Here is a 20,440-nt window from a genome sequence, read left to right on the forward strand (position 1 = left end):
CTACCTCGGAGTATATATATATATTCACCAATATATTTAGTTATGAAATCATGACATGTGACTAGTAGTAATCCATATTTATTTAAAATGATTATTTCAAATTAGTTAATTTAGTTTCACTTAGTATTTAAAACCATTATATGATAGTAGTAACTGTTCAAAGTCATAGTCTAGTAGAAAAGTAATTAAAACAGTAATCTGGCGGACTGACTGTGTGATTGAATAAATGCGATACAAAATAGTTTAATAATCACAGTCGCTTCGAAAACCATTTTATAATAATAATCCTCATTCATTATAGACTGGCCCCACAGTGACATTGAATTAAGGGGGAGCGGCATCATTGGAACAATAATCACCCTATTTGTAAATATGTGTTTACTCCTGCTCAGTGTGAAAAACAAAAAAGGGACCCTGAACCTAATCAAAGGATAAAGGGGAACAACCCACCAGGGAGTTCAATCGTAATAAGAACATGAGCGCCAGGTTCCCATACCTCTAGAGGACTAAGGCGTTCAAATTTTTTTTTACAATTGCCCACAAAGACGCTGTGAAGTATCAAATCATTTTATTTTATTTTCATATATTTCTTAGTAAGAAAGCATTCATTTGTTCAGAAAGATTTTTTCATAGACATAAAAAGTATTTACTTTAACAATATTAGCCCAGCACAAAAAGCAATAAAACATTATATACAGAACCCATTCATACTCTCAGGCATACACACATTCAGCCCTCATCATATACATCAGAAAAGAAAACTGTGAACACATTTAGGACCAACAAACAGAAGAAAGCGCCATGGTAGAGGATCCCAGAATGCCTACTCCAAAAGCATTGTGAACTGTACGGTATTCAGCTTGCAAACATATTGGCTGAAGATACCTTATGTGATTAACAATAACCTTGGGATGATTAGTGGAAGGTGTACAAGAGCTTCCTTTGCAAATCTGCATAAGGGGCACCGATTACCCTTGTTTACGCCACCTTGCTAACTTGTAGCGAATTCAAGAGTATATAAATGCAAAAATCTGAACCGAATAAATGAAGACCCCAGTAAGTTTTTTAGGGAAACATACAAGTACTTTGTTGTTACAACACTATATAAATCTTAGATCCATAGCTAGATCCCCTTTGTATAGACATACATTCCAAATCTGCCTTGGATGAACGCAACATGAATCTTCCACTTGCAGCTTAATGCAATGCACTTCCAAACACATACAGCATATATGAATTCATTAATGAGTAAAGTAACGAATGTTTGATAAACTGTGCTTCGTGCAGAAAATGCAAATGTCCTTAAAGTTAACACACATCTTTGTTTTTCCAGACACTCCCCACGGCGGCCATTATGAAGTACATTTTAATAATGTGCGGGTGCCAAGCGGTAACCTAATTCTAGGTGAGTATTGTCTTATATGTTTACTCTTCTATTTTGAAATCCCTTCCACCTTCCTGGGTGGGGGTAGGAAGAGGTTCATATTTCTCTTAATTATTATTGTTTTGTGTCTCTGCCCTAACTGGTGTTGGCATTTCTCCCATCAATGGAAGGCAACGATCAATCTTTACTCTGGCCCCACCTGGTCTCAAATTATTTAGAAGATAATAAAAAGCATAGTTTTTAATAGCACATATTGTCACAGGCCTGTAGCATCGGGGAAGTGCAAACAGCAGTTGTTCTTACCATTTACAACGCATCAGTAGATATGTTATCAACCCTAGAACAATGAAAGGCCAAGTGGACCTTCTAAATTTGGGTAACGAAAGGGCCCAAAGCGCATTTCCTTAGATGCATAACATGTCAAAAAGGAAGTATTAGTAATGCACATATTACCATACTGTTTTACATTACCTCCCCCCTGGTTTTGGTACCCAACTATAGACTCCTAAATATTATGCTCCACAAAATATAGACCACTTACGTTTTGTGAGGTTTAGTATACATAAGTAAGAATAGAGTAACTAAAGATCACTCTATATCCTCAAGGTATGTAGATGCGGAGTTAAGAATGATAAATCTATACTTATCAGTGTATACATACCTTGATGATAGTTTGTAGTATCTATTTTAGCTAGGATATTATTGCAGCACAATATCATTGTAGGTGGTATACTGACACGCAACCCCCACCCAGTCACATCACTTTTACACTTCCACAGAGATGTAAGGAGAGTTCCCAAAGGAAAGGGCATACAAAGTTTTATATAAGTAGTGTTTAATGCAGTTGTATTCAAAACCTCTTCCAATTTCCTCATCAAAAGCCAATCTGATCTCATTGCTCAGCCTGTTTCGTTTCAAGGTAGTTTAGCATTCAGTGAGTTTAAAGGTGTGTAAACACTGCTTGGGTGACATGTTCTCTGGTTTAGGCAAGGCTTTTAAAGGGACCTCTTTGTGCAATTGTGTGAGAACACCGTTCACCTGTGCATTTTTGTTGAGTTGTGTAAGTGAGGTACAGGATTTTCCCTATACATCATGTAGAACGTGACAGGTTGACAGTTGTTACTGGGGTTTTTTCGTGTCTTGTATAAATCTCTAATATGACCTCCTGTTCCTATAATGGCACCTGTAGTCCTCAATGTCATTATTTTTTGAAGCAGGCCTCCTCTTTTAATATGCTCCAGATCAGTCTGGTGTCTAAATTCTCTAACCTATCCACTTGTGGTATTGTAGAGATGATTTTGCTATTTTCCTATAAGTACAGAAAAGTATGCCCTTCTGTATTGTCATAACTGAATGTCTTTTCAGTTTGCCTCTAATCTCTGCATGACTTGTTGCCCTTCCTATATTATCTAGATATGTACTCACTGTAGTCATGTTTACTAAGATCCTTAGGCCCGTCTGACATTTTCTTTTCCACAAGCACAGCATTGCTCATCGAATCAGCCACTGCCAGGATTTCAAGGGGCCTTGATTTGTAGGCACTTAAATGTTTAGCAAATCTTTACTTCATCCCATATGTTTTTTCCACATGTACCTCAACCTTAAATGTCTCCCCTGTTGTACCCACGTTCCTCAGTGAGCCATGATTTTGATAATTACTTTTGAGGCCTGGAGAAGAGATACTGGCCCAACAGAAAGGTTACATTCAGACTCTGTAAGAAATGACACACAGTTGGATGGGACAAGGATATTTAAAGAATTGTTTAGTAGTCCTTGGCATAAGGTGCAACCAGGATGAAATGATAGATAGGTGGCACAAAGAACAAACAAATTGGGATGAATGATAAAGAAATAGGAGTCAATTGTGTGTCTTTTGCTTTCTCGCCCTAAGTGCGCCAGGCATGCCCAGACTTGGGTCCTGGGCTCGCTGTGCCACTGGAATCAAGCTATCCTGGCTGAAGAGGGGTAAAACCCCGAACCTGTCCTAGGATGCTTGTTTCCGGTCCAGGGAGGACCCGGCTTGGTAGTTCGGGCTGAACTGTTCCTATTAGGCACAGGGTCAAGACTGATTTGCATATGGCCAGGTCTAAACTGCGGTGGCATGGTGAGCAAAAGAAGGATGGATTTAACCCAAATCTCTTGACTGGGGGTGAATGTTTTGATTTGTTCTGCATTCCATCCATCAATTGTGTGTCTTTTGAAAGAACATCTGGGGCTGCTGAAAAATAATTAAGGCTTGATCACTTAATTGTTTCTGGAAAGAAATCTGAGGCATTTTAATGGCTTGAAAAGAAATTATAATTTATACTTTTAAATAGGACTATGCTTTAATGTAGGATTCATAACATACCTGGATTTTTTTTTGTGGCCTGGAAGATAAAGGGGTTCAAAGAGCAGCATAAAATGTCAAATTGAAGCTATTGTGGTGCATGTGGGTGTCCAATCTCAGTGTCCAGATTGTTCATGCATTGATCTTTGCAAGAAAAGATGGTGACTACCGTGTGAAGTTTTGGCATAATTGCCAAGGGTCTACCTGGTCAAGCTAATGGGTTGTATGATGGAACCCCACATGCATTTACCCCGCATGTCTTTTCAACGCTGTCACTTCTCTGACTGAAATGTTACTTTAGCATGCAATCATTACAACAACTTGCTTTAGGGGGCTCTGGACTTTGAAATAGTATAAATTAGCATTCCAACTCCAGTCTATGCAACAGCAGGGAAGGTGTTGGATTTAGAAATCCAACAACGGTCGAATAACTCGACCCTTATTGCAAGTTGTTGTAACAACATGCGTGGTAAGGTAACACATGGTAATGTCACAATCAGGGTAGTGACTTCATTGTCAAGGCTGGTCGTTGTAAATACTGTGGGGTACAGGATGTTTCCCAAGCTAATGGCATGCCCACTGCCTGTTACTCCCAAAGGGGCGGCACATTCTTCACCTGTAGTACCAGCGATCAAGGTTTTACAATGCAGAATCTAGAGGGATTGCTGTGGTGCCGGGTGTGCGGCATATTTAAGCACTCGGATACTTCACTTACAAACAATTCTCCTCTCTGATGGAACACAATAACAGTGGTGTGCTGCAGTGTGCAGGTGAGACTGCATTACAGTGTGAGAATGCAGGGTGTGCATTTTTTTTTGCCCTGCCTTGTTCCCTTGACTGGAAACACAACCGGAGAACTATAGAATGTAGCATTAATGATAGCTGAAGAATCCAACATTGGATACCAATTTGTCTTTGTGGTCCCCATTGATACTCGTAAACCACTCGACATATAGTAGCTCTGCAGATCCCTCTGTGGACAATAGTACAGAGTTGGATGGTTGGACACCCCGAATGTTCTGTACAGGACAGCCCGGCAGGCTGCTTTAGTTCTGTTTCGGCATTATCTTCCTTAGTCATGTTGAACCATGTTGTTGTTGCCCTGGATCAGGTATCAGCCTTTCTGCAGGTGACATGAGGTGTAGTGAGGATATGTGAAAAAATCATGTTCATGCAAAAATACTTGACAAACCATCATGCAGCTTGGATTAAAGGTTGAATGTGATCTCCCAGGGCTTCTGAATGAATTTTTAAAAAGGAGATCTCTTTGAAAATGGCGGAGCTAACACTTTTCTGTTTCAATCTTTTCAATCTAGGCGAGGGAAGGGGTTTCGAGATTGCTCAAGGCCGCCTCGGACCAGGCCGTATCCACCACTGCATGAGGACCATAGGCGTGGCCGAACGTGCTCTGCAAATCATGTGTGAGCGTGCTGGCCAGCGGGAGACCTTTGGGAAGAAACTTTATGAGCATGTAAGTATTGGGGACAGAGGTACAACAGATGCAACCTCTCTCAGTGTTGTGCTGTATGCTAGTAGAAGGTGAGGAATTGATGGTAGGCATGCAAAGAAAACCTAAGGCATTAAGTGAAGGATGCCTTAGGATAACGCAGTACAATCTGAATGGTGTATCGAAAACCCAATTGAAATGAAGTGGCTTGCATATTTTTCTCCAAGAAAAAATCTAAATCATTTGAAAATTCTTATTTTTCCAGGAGGCTTATTTATAGTTTGATGGGCTGTATTCCGTTCCACCAGGTCAGCAGAGAGATGTACCCTGCTGCCCTGGAGAACTACAGTCCACCATGTTTTGAAACCTCTGCGAGGCAGACAGCTCGCAGTGCACTGGGCCCTCCCTACACCACTCACATGAATAAAAATGTTTGATGGAGAATTAGTGTTAAATTCTGGTCTGCATGTGGCCCCTATGCTCGTGGGGCCCCCGGGCAACTGCCCAGCGTGCCCTTGTGTTAAGACAGCACTGTCTGTGGCTTCAGAATTTCTGCTCTGCTGAAGGCACTGAAGCTTAGCTGTTCAGACACCATGATCAGTCGACCTGCACATCATAGTTTATAGGTCTCGCGACCTATCAATGCGCGCAAGCGCATTGAGCGGAGCGAGAATTCAAGTGCTCGAAATCCTCGTCAAACCAAGGGCTTCTTGCGCTGCGGTTTTCATTAAGATCACGTGAGCAAACAAGCACGCGCATTCACGGCCGCACAGCACATCAAAGGGCTTCGCCCAGCGTGCGCTCTGCGGCTTCTCCTCCCCTAACACGCTGGCATTCACGGCCGTACAGCACATCAAAGGGCTTCTCCCAGCGTGCGCTGTGCGGCTTCTCCTCCCCTAATTATTCATGGCCGGCCAGGCCGGCCGTACTTTCAGTTTCCCGGCTACTTTCAGTTTCCTGGCGCTCTTGTTTCCTGTTTGCTGCAGACCGCTGATGTAAACAACGAACACTCTGTAGTTATGACGCAACCTTACTACATACACTGAGACCAACTGCATTTCACACTATGCATACATTGTTCTCTGTGGACCTGACCCACGCTTACTCAACAGCAACATTCAAAAAAGACTGAAGCACTCACGGGGTCTTGTAAAAGATTTGTAAATAAACAGCTATATCCTCCAAGACACGTTTCTGCGTAATCGGTTTCTCAAGTGCTGGAAATGCTATTAATGAAACACAGAGTCTGTTTGGCTATAAACTGAGTAATCACCACTGCCATTGGAGTGTTCCTAGCCAATGGGAGGTCCGCAAATGTCGAACTCTTGAGTTCATACGGCTTCAATGCAGACCGCAGACCGCTGAGGTAAACAACTAACACTCTGTAGTTATGACGCAACCTTACTACATACACTGAGACCAACTGCATTTCACACTATGCATACATTGTTCTCTGTGGACCTGACCCACGCTTACTCAACAGCAACATTTAAAACAAGCATTGGCATTGCCAATAGGTCTCGCTTGTGGGACCTTATAAGTATTTAGTTATGCAGCACAATATCATTAGTGCAACAACATCAACTGTTGCATGCCTAAACACGTATAAGGTACAAGGTTTAGCCGTGCAACAGCTGATGTTGTTGCACCAAGGATATTGTGCTGCAAAACTAAATACTTATAAGGTCCCACAAGCGAGACCTATTGGCAATGCCAATGCTTGTTTATGTTCCAAATTCAAACTTCAACTTTCTGTTATTGAAAAACAAAAATGGCCCCAACATGCTTGCAGTTTTCTTCCAGCGGGTGGGGCCATTTATTTGTTAGGACCACAGGTATTCCTTACCGTTCCCAAACGGGAAAGAATTACATCAGCATGCTTTCCAGTTTGAGGAACTTTGACCTTCAAGGTGAGAGTAGACGGCATTCCACTATTTGGACCCTTCTTTTTTAAGCTGTGTGAGTTAGGGTAGAATTATCAGATGTATTGATGCTCAGTGGAAAATTCTCATGTGGGTATATTGGGGGTGGCAGTTTATGAAGGTAGTGAAACCCCTTTATGCATGTAGGCCAAATGGATAAATCATTATTTGATACTACTCTCCAATAAGAGCCCGCTGTGGCAGCTTCTTTATAATCTGTTTTTAGTTTCGTGGGCAGGCCAGACTGTAGTGCATTTCAGCAGTATAACCATCCCATATCAAGGGCCTTTTGAAGGATCTATCCACCAGGAAGCTTAAAAGAGGAAGAATTTTCTGGAGCATGGAAAGTTGCAATTAGACACCCTTGATCACATTGATTTGATGGGTGAATAAAAGGTCTAAATTCAAAATAATCCCTAGGCAAATGTAGGTACAGACTTACCTGGTGCTCATAAAAGTAGCATTGGCTAGAGAAACCTTTGTCTCATCCACTGTTGGTTATGGTCTAGGCAGCTGGTGTTTTTAAAAGGCTTCTTGGAGTCATTTTTCAGGGGGTGGCAGATTGGAGTATTTCAGGTGTTCCACGTCAGCTTGTTTTTATGTCCTCTGCTTCAATTCCTTTTGGCTCTTCCACCTCCACCAGTTGAACGGGGTGACCTTGCTTTTCACTTTAGTGTGTATAAATATTAGAGAAGATCCTTTAAAGGAGAAGTAAATGTTAGTTACCCGTAGCACCAGTTCTCCGCCATGGGAATTGTCTTTAAAGAAACATAAATAACCTTTGTTTTTTTCCTGTAACTGGGGCCAATGGAATTTGTTGTGTTTTACCAGGCGCAGCTGAGTTGTCTTTCAAGTATTACTTTATCAACTTCTTAGTAGCAGGATGGTAAATATGTACATCTGTATATATGTCTGGTTATCCTTATCCTCCAGCTTCTTCAGCTCTTACACCAGCCCCACCAGGAGCAGCATATAACAGAATGGATGCAAAGTCAGTAGTTTTACAGCTGAAACCCTCCATTCGTTGGCAGAGTGTTGACATAGACAGAGGCACTAACTATCCCTGTGCTCTAAGATGATATTGTAGAGGTCTCTTGGCTCTCTTCATCTGTTATCTCACTTGGGAACATTTACCTTTTTTTTTTTTTCTACTAATCTCTCTAGTGCTAACAACATGATCTCAGCAACCAGAAACTTGGAATAGTACAATTTATTTGATCTTTTTTACACATGTACTTTTCTTTGTATTAAAAGACAGAAATAGAAATAAAATGCCTTGTGCACATGTGCTTTGTGATCCCATGCAAACACGAAGACAGGTAATGTTTATGACATAATGAAATGAAGAACTTGTGATGGAGAACTGGTGTTACAGGTAAGTAACCCTTTCTACCCCTTCATACTAATTCTGAACCTAAAATCCCACTTCCTGAATAACTGGTCTGAATGCATTGGAAAATACAGTTAGACCTATCTCTTCATTTGTTTTTTTCGTTTTAATGAATCATATTCGTATTAGAATCTGAAAATATTTTCATTGCGCCAATAAAATATCTCCATTCAGACTCAGTTTTATGTGCTTTGAATTTTCTTAACTGAAAGTTTGGTTTCCAGGTTTATTTCATTGCCACCCTGTGAGCAAGCTGGCTGTTGAGCCATTGCAAGCAAGTACAACACTCAGACTTGTCTGCCGGGCATATGGCATGTGCTGTGCTTCACTATCTGCTGAGTTGTATGGCATATAAAGGGATTAACATCACGGTTGTATTGCATATGATATGCTTCCTTTCAAGGTTGTATGCCATATGATGTGCTTCTCCTCAAGGTTCTATTCATATGATGTGCTTCTCCTCAAGGTTGTATGTTGTATGATGGGCTTCACCTCAAGGTTGTATGCCATATGATGTGCTTCTCCTCAAGGTTCTATTCATATGATGTGCTTCTCCTCAAGGTTGTATGTTGTATGATGGGCTTCACCTCAAGGTTGTATGCCATATGATGTGCGTCACCTCAAGGTTGTATGCCATATGATGTGCTTCTCCTCAAGGTTCTATTCATATGATGTGCTTCTCCTCAAGGTTGTATGTTGTATGATGGGCTTCACCTCAAGGTTGTATGCCATATGATGTGCTTCCCCTCAAGGCTGTATGCATATGATGTGCTTCTCCTCAAGGTTGTATGTTGTATGATATGCTTCACCTCAAGGTTGTATGCCATATGATTTGCTTCACCTCAAGGTTGTATGCATATGATTTGCTTCTCCTCAAGGTTGTATGCCATATGATGTACTTCACCTCAAGGTTGTATGCCATATGATTTGCTTCACCTCAAGGTTGTATGCCATATGATTTGCTTCTCCTCAAGGTTGTATGCCATATGATGTGCTTCACCTCAAGGTTGTATGCCATATGATGTGTTTTTCCTTAAGGTTGTATGTTTTATGATGTGCTTCTCTTCAGTGTTGTACGCCATAAGTTGTATGATGTGCTTCTCAAGGTTGTATGCCATATGATGTGCTTCACCTCAAGGTTGTATGCCATATGATGTGCTTCTCAAGGTTGTATGCCATATGATGTGCTTCTCCTCAAGGTTCTATGCTTATGATGTGCTTCACCTCAAGGTTGTATGCCATATGATGTGCTTCTCCTCAAGGTTGTATGCATATGATGTGCTTCTCCTCAAGGTTGTATGTTGTATGATGTGCTTCACCTCAAGGTTGTATGCCATATGATTTGCTTCTCCTCAAGGTTGTATACCATATGATGTGCTTCACCTCAAGGTTGTTTGCCATATGATGTGCTTCACCTCAAGGTTGTATGCATATGATTTGCTTCTCCTCAAGGTTGTATACCATATGATGTGCTTCACCTCAAGGTTGTATGCCATATGATTTGCTTCTCCTCAAGGTTGTATGCCATATGATGTGCTTCACCTCAAGGTTGTATGCCATATGATGTGCTTCACCTCAAGATTGTATGCCATATGATGTGTTTTTCCTTAAGGTTGTATGTTTTATGATGTGCTTCTCTTCAGTGTTGTACGCCATAAGTTGTATGATGTGCTTCTCAAGGTTGTATGCCATATGATGTGCTTCTCCTCAAGGTTGTATGTTGTAGGATTTGCTTCTCCTCAAGGTTGTATGTTGTATGATGTGCTTCTCCTCAGGGTTGTATGCCACATAATGGTCTTTGTTGTCTGCAGGGAGGGAGGCCCTGCAGCAGAACAAGGGCTGCTTCGAATGCCTGCTGAAACATGTTGAATCTTTGCAGCTATATAATGCAAATACAAAGGTTATATCAAGTACATTCTCCCATCACTACGCTCTGTAAATTCGAGAGAGGGTGCTCAGCTCGGTCAATGTATTGAGGTTAATCTGTGAAGTAAGGTCTAAAGTCACTTAAACTACTTGTCTCTTCCCAAAAGTATTCAAAGTGTTTGTTGAAAAGTGAAAGGAGCTAGATGTCAGAGTAAGAAGAAGCAGATACCTCTATTAATTGTAGTAATGGATGTCCCTTCTGCTCAACGCCTTATTCCACCCATTTTCCATGACCTACCTCTTATCCGAGAGCTGCAGCCATCCAGCAGGAATATCGGGAGAGATGTACTAAAAAGTTGTAAGCGACGCAGGCCTCCATGGCTAAGAACTCATTGTCTTTTGTTCGTGAATGGGTTGTCCTTGCCATTTTCAAGTCTCTGTTTATCAAAGCCACCCACCCCCTTGAAACTTGCACCTTGGGTAAGCATGAGATCTGCAACAATCTGCAGCTTTTAGTAAGATTTTTTATTTTATTTTTGAAAACCTTTATTGACATCAAAAGAAGACAAGTCGAGGCCCACAACCAAGCCGGCCGGCCGCAGTGTACAAAACAATCAGGAGTCACCAGGCAAATATTACATAATCAATCAATACAAAGCAGAGGCCGTACAATCGCAATAGGGGAGAAGAGATACAGAAACTAAAGGGCTAAAACACAGGAGTAAATAAGGCTTAATTTTATAATATGGGGAGAGGACGTATGACAGGCTCACTTGCAATACGGAGGCATCCGACATCCCGTAACCAACCTCAACATTAAGAAGGGGGCATGGGGCAAAATATCAGGGGGACAACACAATGCAGTCAAGAAATCAGGATATGTGAGACACAGTCAGCCCCTGAGCATTATCCTCGTAACACGCCCGCCACCCGAGACACTACCAAGCCAGAAAAGAGGGATCGGAAGAACAATGCATCAAAGCCCACCCGTCATAGTACCCTCTGGGACACAGGAAGGAAAAAGGGGGGGGGGACTAAGTAGGGAGGGGGGGGAGAGGAAGGGAAAGGAAAATGGAGGGAAGAAAAACAAAACAATAAAAAGGGAATAAGAAATTATGAAAAAAGAAAGGTAGAAGACACGCCGACACAGGCCCCCCGTGGCGGGAAGACAGGAGACAAAAGGATTAGCGGCCCAAGTGGGGGCATGGCGATCGGGAAGAAAGACAGCCGAAATATAGCAGGAGGAGTAACGACGCCATACCCCCACCCGAAACACACCATAGGAGGTCGGGACAGACGCGGCCTCACGAAAAAGAGATACAAAAGGGCCATAGAACCAGAAGACAAACAAAAAATAGAACCCAACCCACCCGTCCCACCCTGCACCCCTGTAGAAGGCTATGGCCTACCCTTCAAACAGCGTGCCTGTCGCCCTAAACCAGAACCCGAAATATAGCGAGAAGAAAGAAAGAAAAACGAGACAAAAAGGCAACAAAAGCGGAGAAAAGAAGACAGGAGGGAGGAGCAGAATAACTATAATCCAAACGGTCGGCCGCAGCCCTCCGCCCAACCGGACAAGCACAATCTAAAACAGACCAGGACGACACCCCATCACGCGCCACAAAATATTAGGAGAAGGGGACCTCCCACCTTCCTACGATCAGAAACAATTGTGCAACGAAATCGTATACCGGGAATCAAGCAGAAGTCGTACATTTCACCCCCAACCCTTTCGAGCGACAAACCCCACCCACCACATGGCAATGTATAACCACATACTAAATACGAAATCAGCATATAATCGAGTGGAATGGTGACTAGCATAGCTACGTGGGGGGTAGATAGATCCACAAGTGAGCAGTAGTCCAAACTGAAAGTATCGATGCATCAACAATCGAAGCACGAGCCATGAAAAACAGGAGTTCAGTTGCGCCACTGGAGCGGGCGAGGTGGTCCCAATTATAGACACAGGCAAAGTCATCGAAGCAGGCACAGGAGGAAGTCCACCCATAGTTTCAGGCAACAATGTCGAACAGGGTCGCAGTACAGCATCCGAGTCCCCGGGGTCCGAACCGTGAAAAGCAGGGCGCCCCAAAGTCACCAGCACACTACACGATCCTCGATCAGTGGTGGAGACACTCAGGTCAATCGAGGGGGGTGAGGCAATGAAGTCATCGAAACAAGAGGGCGACAAGAAGAAACGGCCGCCCAAAATGGCGGCAGATCGTGGCGGACCCACCGAGACGCCCAGGGCCAGGGAAGCGTGTAGGGATCTCAAGGCTTCCAGGATATCTCTGACTGTCGGCTCACGCCCACCAGATCCGATCCCCACACAATCAGGCAACTCGGGCCCGCCGCCACAGGGTGACTCTTGTTCCAGAGGGCCGGCCGCCATTTCGTGAATCAGCCCAATCGCCGCCCACTAGGACCCCCGGAAATAACAGTTCTCAAATGTAGGACTTTACAAGCGCCGGGGGTCCCAGCAAGGGCGGCCTCGATGCCAAAAGGATGTCCGCCCAAAACGGGTCTCCGCCAGCACCAGCACCGGTGCCCCAAACAAGCGGAGTCCGGGCCCCAAGGACCAGGGCCGCCGGACAAAGCAGCGGCGGGGGGAGACCCCTTCTCAGAAGCAGGTCCCGGGGCTTCTCACCCATGTCGGCCGCGCGGCCACCAAGGCAGGCCCGGGTCAGGATCGCCGGGATCTTCGCACATCGGCTCCCAACACTGGTTCTCGCTCTCGGCCGGGGCCGAGAGCCGTGGGATCCCACCGGCCAGGTCCCGGTCCAAGTCTCGCAGAGGCCCCGATCTCTCGGAGGCCACAACTCCGGAGCCACTGCACGCCGAGACCCCGGGGTCAGATGGTAAGTACAAACAAGCCGTTATGTTTCCAATTCCCCAAAAATGTGCCGTCCCGGGACAGGATAAAAGACAGGATAGGCAATCAGGATGGAGGGCTGCGGGAACCGAGCTAAAGGGCGACCATTACGGCCGCGAGCTAGGCTCCTCAGCTTTTAGTAAGATTGACTATGAAACATGTAGTACACTTATTTAGTTTCGTCACTGGCAGTAAAACTGACGGGGCAGCTGCATTTTTTTTAATCAAGCCTTTTCACCTGCCTCTAAAGGAGATGGGGGACCATAAGTTAGACGGAGGGGACAGCTTCTTATTTTTGGCAGATGTTGCATTACCCCCAACTCTAAATGATGCTTCCTCCCCAAGTTTTTATCTAATTGATACAAGGCAGTTTTCAAAAAATTGTATTCAACTCGTGGGTTTATTATTGGTATGCAATGATAATTATTGTGCCAACAATTACATTGATCCCCATATTATGCAATCTGATATAATATTTTTAAAAAACCTATTGTAAATTGTAGGCTCGCGTATGATAATCTGTGCTGACCCTCAAATCTAAATAAAGCAGGCAGTAACTTGTGTGTGGTTAATACCTCTTTCCTTGTGGTCTCTGCAGGAAGTTGTGGCCCACTGGATTGCCGAGAGTCGTATTGCAATTGAGCAGGCGCGACTCCTGACGCTGAAAGCTGCGAAGGCCATCGACTCAGTGGGGAGTGCACGTGCTAAAAAAGAGGTAAAATATCATCATTTGATGCCCTGAGGGTGAATGTCTTCTGTTAAGTGTTGTCCGCACTTTTTTTCTTAACACAACTACAAGGGAGGTCTATTCCATGCCATAAGACACATTGAACTGTGGCATGTCTGGCTGATGCTATGATGACTGCTGCAGTTTGTGCCAGAGTCCACTTAGGAATGGTGGGGGTGTGACCTGAGTGTTGGCGGAGGGGCACGTGCTGTAGGGGTTGTGATGGTGGGCGATGGGGCAGGCATTGGTAGCACCACACTTGGTCTGCAAATTAGCACATGTCTCTTCTGGTGGTCACTGACGTGCTCCACCGTGGACTCCCCATCCCCTATGGTTCAAATCCAGACCCCGGAAAGGGAAGCCCTCCCCATCACCTCCCAGATGCCGCCCAGTAGACTGACCGGAACCACTACAGAGCTACCCTTCCTCAACTATGTCTCCTGCTCCTTCAAACCAAAGCCAGTGGGGGTGATTCTGTTCTATGTTGATATTGTTAATGACATTCAGGTATGGACTCAGAAGGGACAATCAGGGGGCAAACACTACTGGTAGCAACAGAAGACGGGGGATTTAGTGCGATAGGGAAAGGCTGGTGACTTTCGTCTCTAGCTAAGTCTAAGCTGGTGATGTTACCTGGTTTACGTAACATATTAAGGGGTCATTTAGACACATGCAGTATGGATAAAGCAAACACCAGAAGTATTTTTCCCCATTACAGTCCTGTTGCCTTTTAGGAGCTGAGCTCAATTTACATTATCTTCAGTTTTTACACAGGCATTTCCCACCAGCTTTTAACTTCCAGTAACCATCCATACAAGAATTATAAAGCACTGGTAAAGCCAATAGGTTCAACTTTGTTATGGGGTCAGATTGCCCAGACCTCACATTGTTGGTGTGATGGACCTCTCCTTCCCCCGCCCTGCCTCCCACGCCTCCCCTCTACCCACGGTGATGCTAGCCTTCCTTGTTAGGCTTCTCCTCTACACCACACATAATCCATGGCAGTGTACACCATTCCACTGAGGTCACACGGTTATTTCCTCTACATGGAACATGTTCGGAGTATTTCCTAAAATAAGACTTAAATAAGGGCAATTTTTGTTTCAGTGTTTTCAAGTAGACACAAAGCTGTTGAAGCAATATATATATATATATAAACACTGTCAACTGTGAATATCCTGTCTTCTGTGCAAAACAAGTGTTATGCTGGTATTCTACACTGTTAAATTCTCTGCCGAATGTTATTTACTTTATGGTTGTCAAATCATAAATAAAGTAATATTTAACACCAAAAAAACTTTATGGCGTGCAGATCATGCGTGCCATAGAAGTGTCAAATATATTGGCAGCACTGCGATCAAATGCTGAGAAAATCATCTGAAAAATAGCTGCTACACGAAATAAAGCAACCCTTTAACAGCTGTCAGATAGCCTGTTGCTACTAACTCTTTAAAATGTACACAGAGAGGGATTTGGCTCCACAAAGAAGAGTGTTCCTGCAGTCTCACCTACTGCTGTTGATTGCTTGGTGTATATTTCCCTCTTTAGTGGAGTCCTTGCATTGCAATGCATGATGGGCCATTTTACATCTTGCTCCGAAACTGACTTTTCAGATTAAATTCTCTCATGCAAGCAGTGTATCCAGAAAGTAGTCTTTTTTCGTTGTATTTAGTTTTTTTCAATTCAGCAGTCTTTTTTAATGTTGTAAACGAGACTCACATTTTACCTAAAAGAGTGCTTCATATACACAGACAAACAAGCATTGGCAGCCAGTAGGCCAGCCTTTAATGTGCTAAAACAGCCATGCACACATCTATTTTGTTAGAATACTTTCACACATTAAAAGCAGATCTATTGTCTTTTCAGTGCTCGTTTCTGTAGCATCCATTTTACAGGTGCTTTTGAAAGAACTCGCCCCCCCCAGTAGTCCAAGTTTTTACTTGTAGAATAATCCATCATGTATTTCACTGCAGGGTGAAGGACACACCTAAAGAGCCAATAAAAATCCAGCCACACTAGAACACTCCTGTGTGCTGATCAAAGTTGTAACTGACAATGTCTTAGGCCAATAATGAGGGTTCCTGAATAAAAGAAGATAATCTCTGAAGTTGCCAACCCAAAGCCCTTTAAAGTAAGTGTAGATGATAATTTTTTCACCATGAATAAGGCAAGCGCCATACACGGCCAATCTTAAAAAGACCCATGCACTAAACGGATGCAAAAAAACATTTTGCCTGCATTACTCTAACTTTTTAAAACTGATATTTAAATCAGCCGCAAAGTCACCCCTGATGCCCACCTCACATGTTATTTGAGCCAGGGTACCTTTGATCTTTGTTTATCAGTATGGTATAACTGACTCATACATTAAACCTCCCTATAAAATACCAGGATGCAGAATGAACCCTTCTTGGGAGCACTGGTCATCAGGAAGTGCAGGTCAAAAAAAGCCTTATGCACACTCAGCTAATCTGCAGATCCATGCGCGGTATATGCTGTCGAATGCTAGTCCCTCTTTAGAGTACAAGCCAGTGGCCATTTGGATACAGAAAAAGTCTGCATGAAAGTCGAAAAAGAAAATGCATGCAAGCCTTAGACATCCATGATTGATGGCTAATGGTCCGCCATTTGTGTATAAAGATATGTGAATGCCGGAAAAGAAGCATAAGGTCCATTTTTGAATATTTTAAGGACAACACTGAATTATTGTTCACTCCTACTGGTAGAAATAATTGGGTTATTTAGGGCTAAAACTTCTGCTTGTCTGAGCGGTATCACTCCACTGCTCATTGTTTGCTGGTCTCAGAGCAGGTCAGCTGGCTTCAGGTGTGTCTGATGTGAAACACTGAGCTGCCAGAAGGATGGCAGAGCAAACACGCGGAGTCAGTTTTGGACATTATATTAAACCAGACCCAAGTAATAAAAGTTGCATTATTGAATAACATATAACATAACATAACATAACATGTGTATTTGTAAAGCGCACATATCACCCAAGGGTCTCAAGGCGCTGAATAACATGTATATTATTACCCAACTCAATGGTACTCATTTTATCGACCTCAGATGGATGAAAGGCTGAGTGGACCTGCCGGGATTAGAACCTGTGACCATGAGGTCGAACACAGGCCCCTAGAGTGGATGTATTAGTCCACTGCGCCACCAGACTCGGCCTCACAGTGTAACTTTCAGATCCATCTGTGCACATGACAGATCAGTTAGGTTACAGTGCAGTTGTGTGTAATATTTGCCTTAGCCTCTTGATCTCAATTCTTGATAAGTCTAAAACAATGCTTACAATACTTAAATGCAAATTGACAGCTGCAGCTAGTGAGCCTCCTATGGATTAGGCATGACCCCTATGCTCTTCAGTGTCCTTTCCACAAGACTTTATGAGGCCTCTTGACTCCACACCAAGGAATGTTACTTTCAAATTAACCCCTTTGTAGCGACAATAATTCAAAATTAAAAAACTGATTCCCTACAGATCTAGAGTTACTGAAAATGAATACAATATAGAAACAAAGGTGTTTCCTAAAGTGCCATCTTTGGAATTTAGCAGGACCATAGTTGGAAATTCAATACTTACAGGAAGATGACCTTGGCCACCAAGGCATTTTAACATCCAGGCCTCATATCTGATTCTAGTGTTTCAAAATATGTTTCCAAAATTCTCAGCAGTTTAGAGCATGTTTCTGTGATGCCCTGGCTGTAGATATCACCATATATTGGTTAATAACGTAATGGTCTCATTTAGTGACGTAAATCTAATATTAGCCATTTATGAGCCCCAGAGGAGACTAAATGAGTACCTGAGATATTTAGTGAGCAGCAATATTTTTGGAATACAAGGCAAAGGTCTCTCTTGTCGAGCTGCAGAAAGTCACAGTTTTATTTTCTCTAAATCAATGAAGGTAAATATTCCAATCTGATACCTTGGCAGACTCCGCCACCGTTGTGTTCTCGGGCCATTAGCCGTGCTCTCATTTTTTAAATGTCTTGTTACAAGGCTCCACTGTGTCAGACTCACCTGTGAATTGTTGGTCTACTGCCCTGCTTAGAAACTCATTTTGGTCTTTTGGTGTTGATTTCTGACTGTGGCCTTCTATTTTCCACTTGTCCAGGTGCACTATCTCGCCTTGTGGTGTATTGAGAATGGCTTTATAGTTACAGAGCCGAAGATGCTCTGTCACGGTACCACCGTTCTTATGTTAGAAGTGCACATGTGACCTATCATGTTATAATTTTATCACACTTTTGGAACACCTTTTTGGCCTTTGATGCTTGATCAATGCCCTCTGCTCCATTTGATTGGTGCAGTTTCGTTTGCGGTCCAGGAACGATATGTTCCCCTGGAGAATTCTCGGATGCGATGCTTAGAACCCCGTTTTTTTTCCAGTGGTTACTATTTTATTTTCTCTGACCCCCTTACAATGGTATTGAGAGATTAAAGATCTGTGTTTTTCGCTATCATTTTATTTTTGTTTTGGGTCATGATAAAGGTGGAAAGAAAATTAGGGTGATCTACCGAAACGTAAGGGGACTTCTTTTAAATGTGTCTACTGCTCTTAGCCGCATGAGGTGAAAGGAACATTTTCTGCTTTCTTGATGAAACCTTGTTAGGTCGAGACCTGCGTAGGCTGCGCTTGCGCAGTCGCAGGGAGATATCTTATGTTGACAGTGTGGGGGCTTGAAGCCGCCCCTCTTCTCATTGGCTGGCTTCCTAAACGGAGGCCAGACATTGGAGGAGAGGGGCGTCATTCAGTTCAAGACCGGATTCGGGGGCGTGTTTTTTCGCTTCTTTCTGTTTTCTTTCTCTCCTCTTCCCATTGGCTGGAATTTTACATTCCAGCCAATGGGAAGAGGAGAGAACGAAAACCACGCCCCGAATCCGAAAATGTCAGGGCTTTTCGGAAGCCATTTTTGCTGGACCACCGGCGGAAGAAGTAGAGAAGCTGCCGAGCCCTCCGGTGAGTGCTCGCTTTTCTTGCCTCTTCTTGCCTCTGTTGCCTCGTTGTGATTGTTTTTCTGGCTTTTGCGTCTGCCCCCTCATTGTGTTTGCTTTCCTGCCCCCTCGTTGTGCTTGCTTTCCGGCCCAAGTGCCCCTGAACTCCTCCCCCCTGCCCGGGCACTTCCCTTCCCCAGCCGGTCGAGTTCCCCCTCCTTCCCAACTACCAAGCACTGAAGATGAACAACGTGGGTGGTTTGCTACGTGTTAAGGGACTCATGAGCTAGTTTCAGAAGTGGACAGATAGTGATGCAGTTTGGTGTACCAATGCTGTTGCTTGTCATGAGAAAGCTGGCCACTAGCAGCAGAAGAAGAACGGGGTAGGATCCTGCAGCGGCGTGGCCTTTACCTCCGTGCAGTGAGCTTCAGTGTGCATGAGCTCAACAAACAACTGTATGTAGTCCCCTGGGGGTGCAGAAGGAGATTTTCATGCATGCGGCTTTGAATTTGCCCTGTAGACCTCTCAGGCGGTCACGATAGATGTGAGTAAGCTGACTCACTTCCAGTTTGATCTTTCATTTCTGGTACTTGTAGTCCTGCGTGTCAACTGGGGGCAAAATGAACAATATGTGTTTAAGCAAATACTAGATAAGTCCTGGTACTCCAGCGCTGTACCGGATAGGTTAAGAACCTCCGTGCTTGTGTGACTGTACTATATAGATAATTATGCTGCAACAGAACTTGTATCAGTGATCACTAATTGAACTTCAAGGAGAAAGATCTAATAATAAGCAGACCGAACGTAAACACCCGCGTGTTCTGCAGAAGATTAGTCCCTAGACTAGAGGAAGGGACCGGAATAATACACACGTTTTTCAAGGTCCTATATATTGCCTGGAGTGTAGTTGATTTGTCTGCCATGAATATGCTAACTTATTCAAAGTTTGGAGACATTAACAGGAAATAATATTTTTTTCATGGTTTGTTGATGCGTCAGTGATGACAAAGTAGAATATACCAATAGTTTTCCATATTAGTCCAAATTTTAAACAAACATTGGCAAATACGATAGATCTGTAGTTTGCTGTCCGCCTTTTGGCTTTGCCAGTGCTCTTCTGTCAACGTTTTGGGAAAACTGTTGTCGAAGCTGCTGCACCTCTGACAGTCTTACATCTGTGTGTGTGGCTCTGTGTGTGTGGCTGGCTGTGTGTGTGGCTGTGTGTGTGGCTGTGTGTGTGGCTGTGTGTGTGTGTGGCTGTGTGTGTGTGCTGTGTGTGTGTGGCTCTGTGTGTGTGGCTCTGTGTGTGTGTGTGGCTGTGTGTGTGTGTGCAAATGCAATAGGTCTCGCATTTGCGAGAGATTAAGCTATTGGCATTGTAAATGACAATGCCATTTATTTATCTGTTTTCAAAACCAACACATAAATAAAAAAATTGTCATTTACAATGCCAATGGCTCTAACTTTTGCAAAGGCGAGACCGTATTGCATTGTAAATGCTTGTTTTTAACCAATTACTTCATGTTTGAGTTGGAGTAACTCTGTATTGTTGGG

At 43.5% G+C, this 20,440-nt stretch overlaps 1 protein-coding gene across 1 annotated transcript in view; it reads left to right on the forward strand.

Annotated features, from left to right (window-relative positions):
- The window catches only part of ACAD11 (acyl-CoA dehydrogenase family member 11), a 377,035-nt gene that overhangs the window by 341,131 nt on the left and 15,464 nt on the right, over positions 1 to 20,440 (forward strand). The window contains exons 16-18 of the mRNA XM_078663849.1: positions 1,334 to 1,405; positions 5,030 to 5,184; positions 13,812 to 13,928. Coding sequence (XP_078519975.1) covers positions 1,334 to 1,405; positions 5,030 to 5,184; positions 13,812 to 13,928 — 344 coding nt within the window. The remainder of the gene's footprint in view (positions 1 to 1,333; positions 1,406 to 5,029; positions 5,185 to 13,811; positions 13,929 to 20,440) is intronic.

The sequence above is a fragment of the Lissotriton helveticus genome, chromosome 10 (assembly GCF_964261635.1).
Source record: "Lissotriton helveticus chromosome 10, aLisHel1.1, whole genome shotgun sequence".
Taxonomy (NCBI): domain Eukaryota; kingdom Metazoa; phylum Chordata; class Amphibia; order Caudata; family Salamandridae; genus Lissotriton; species Lissotriton helveticus.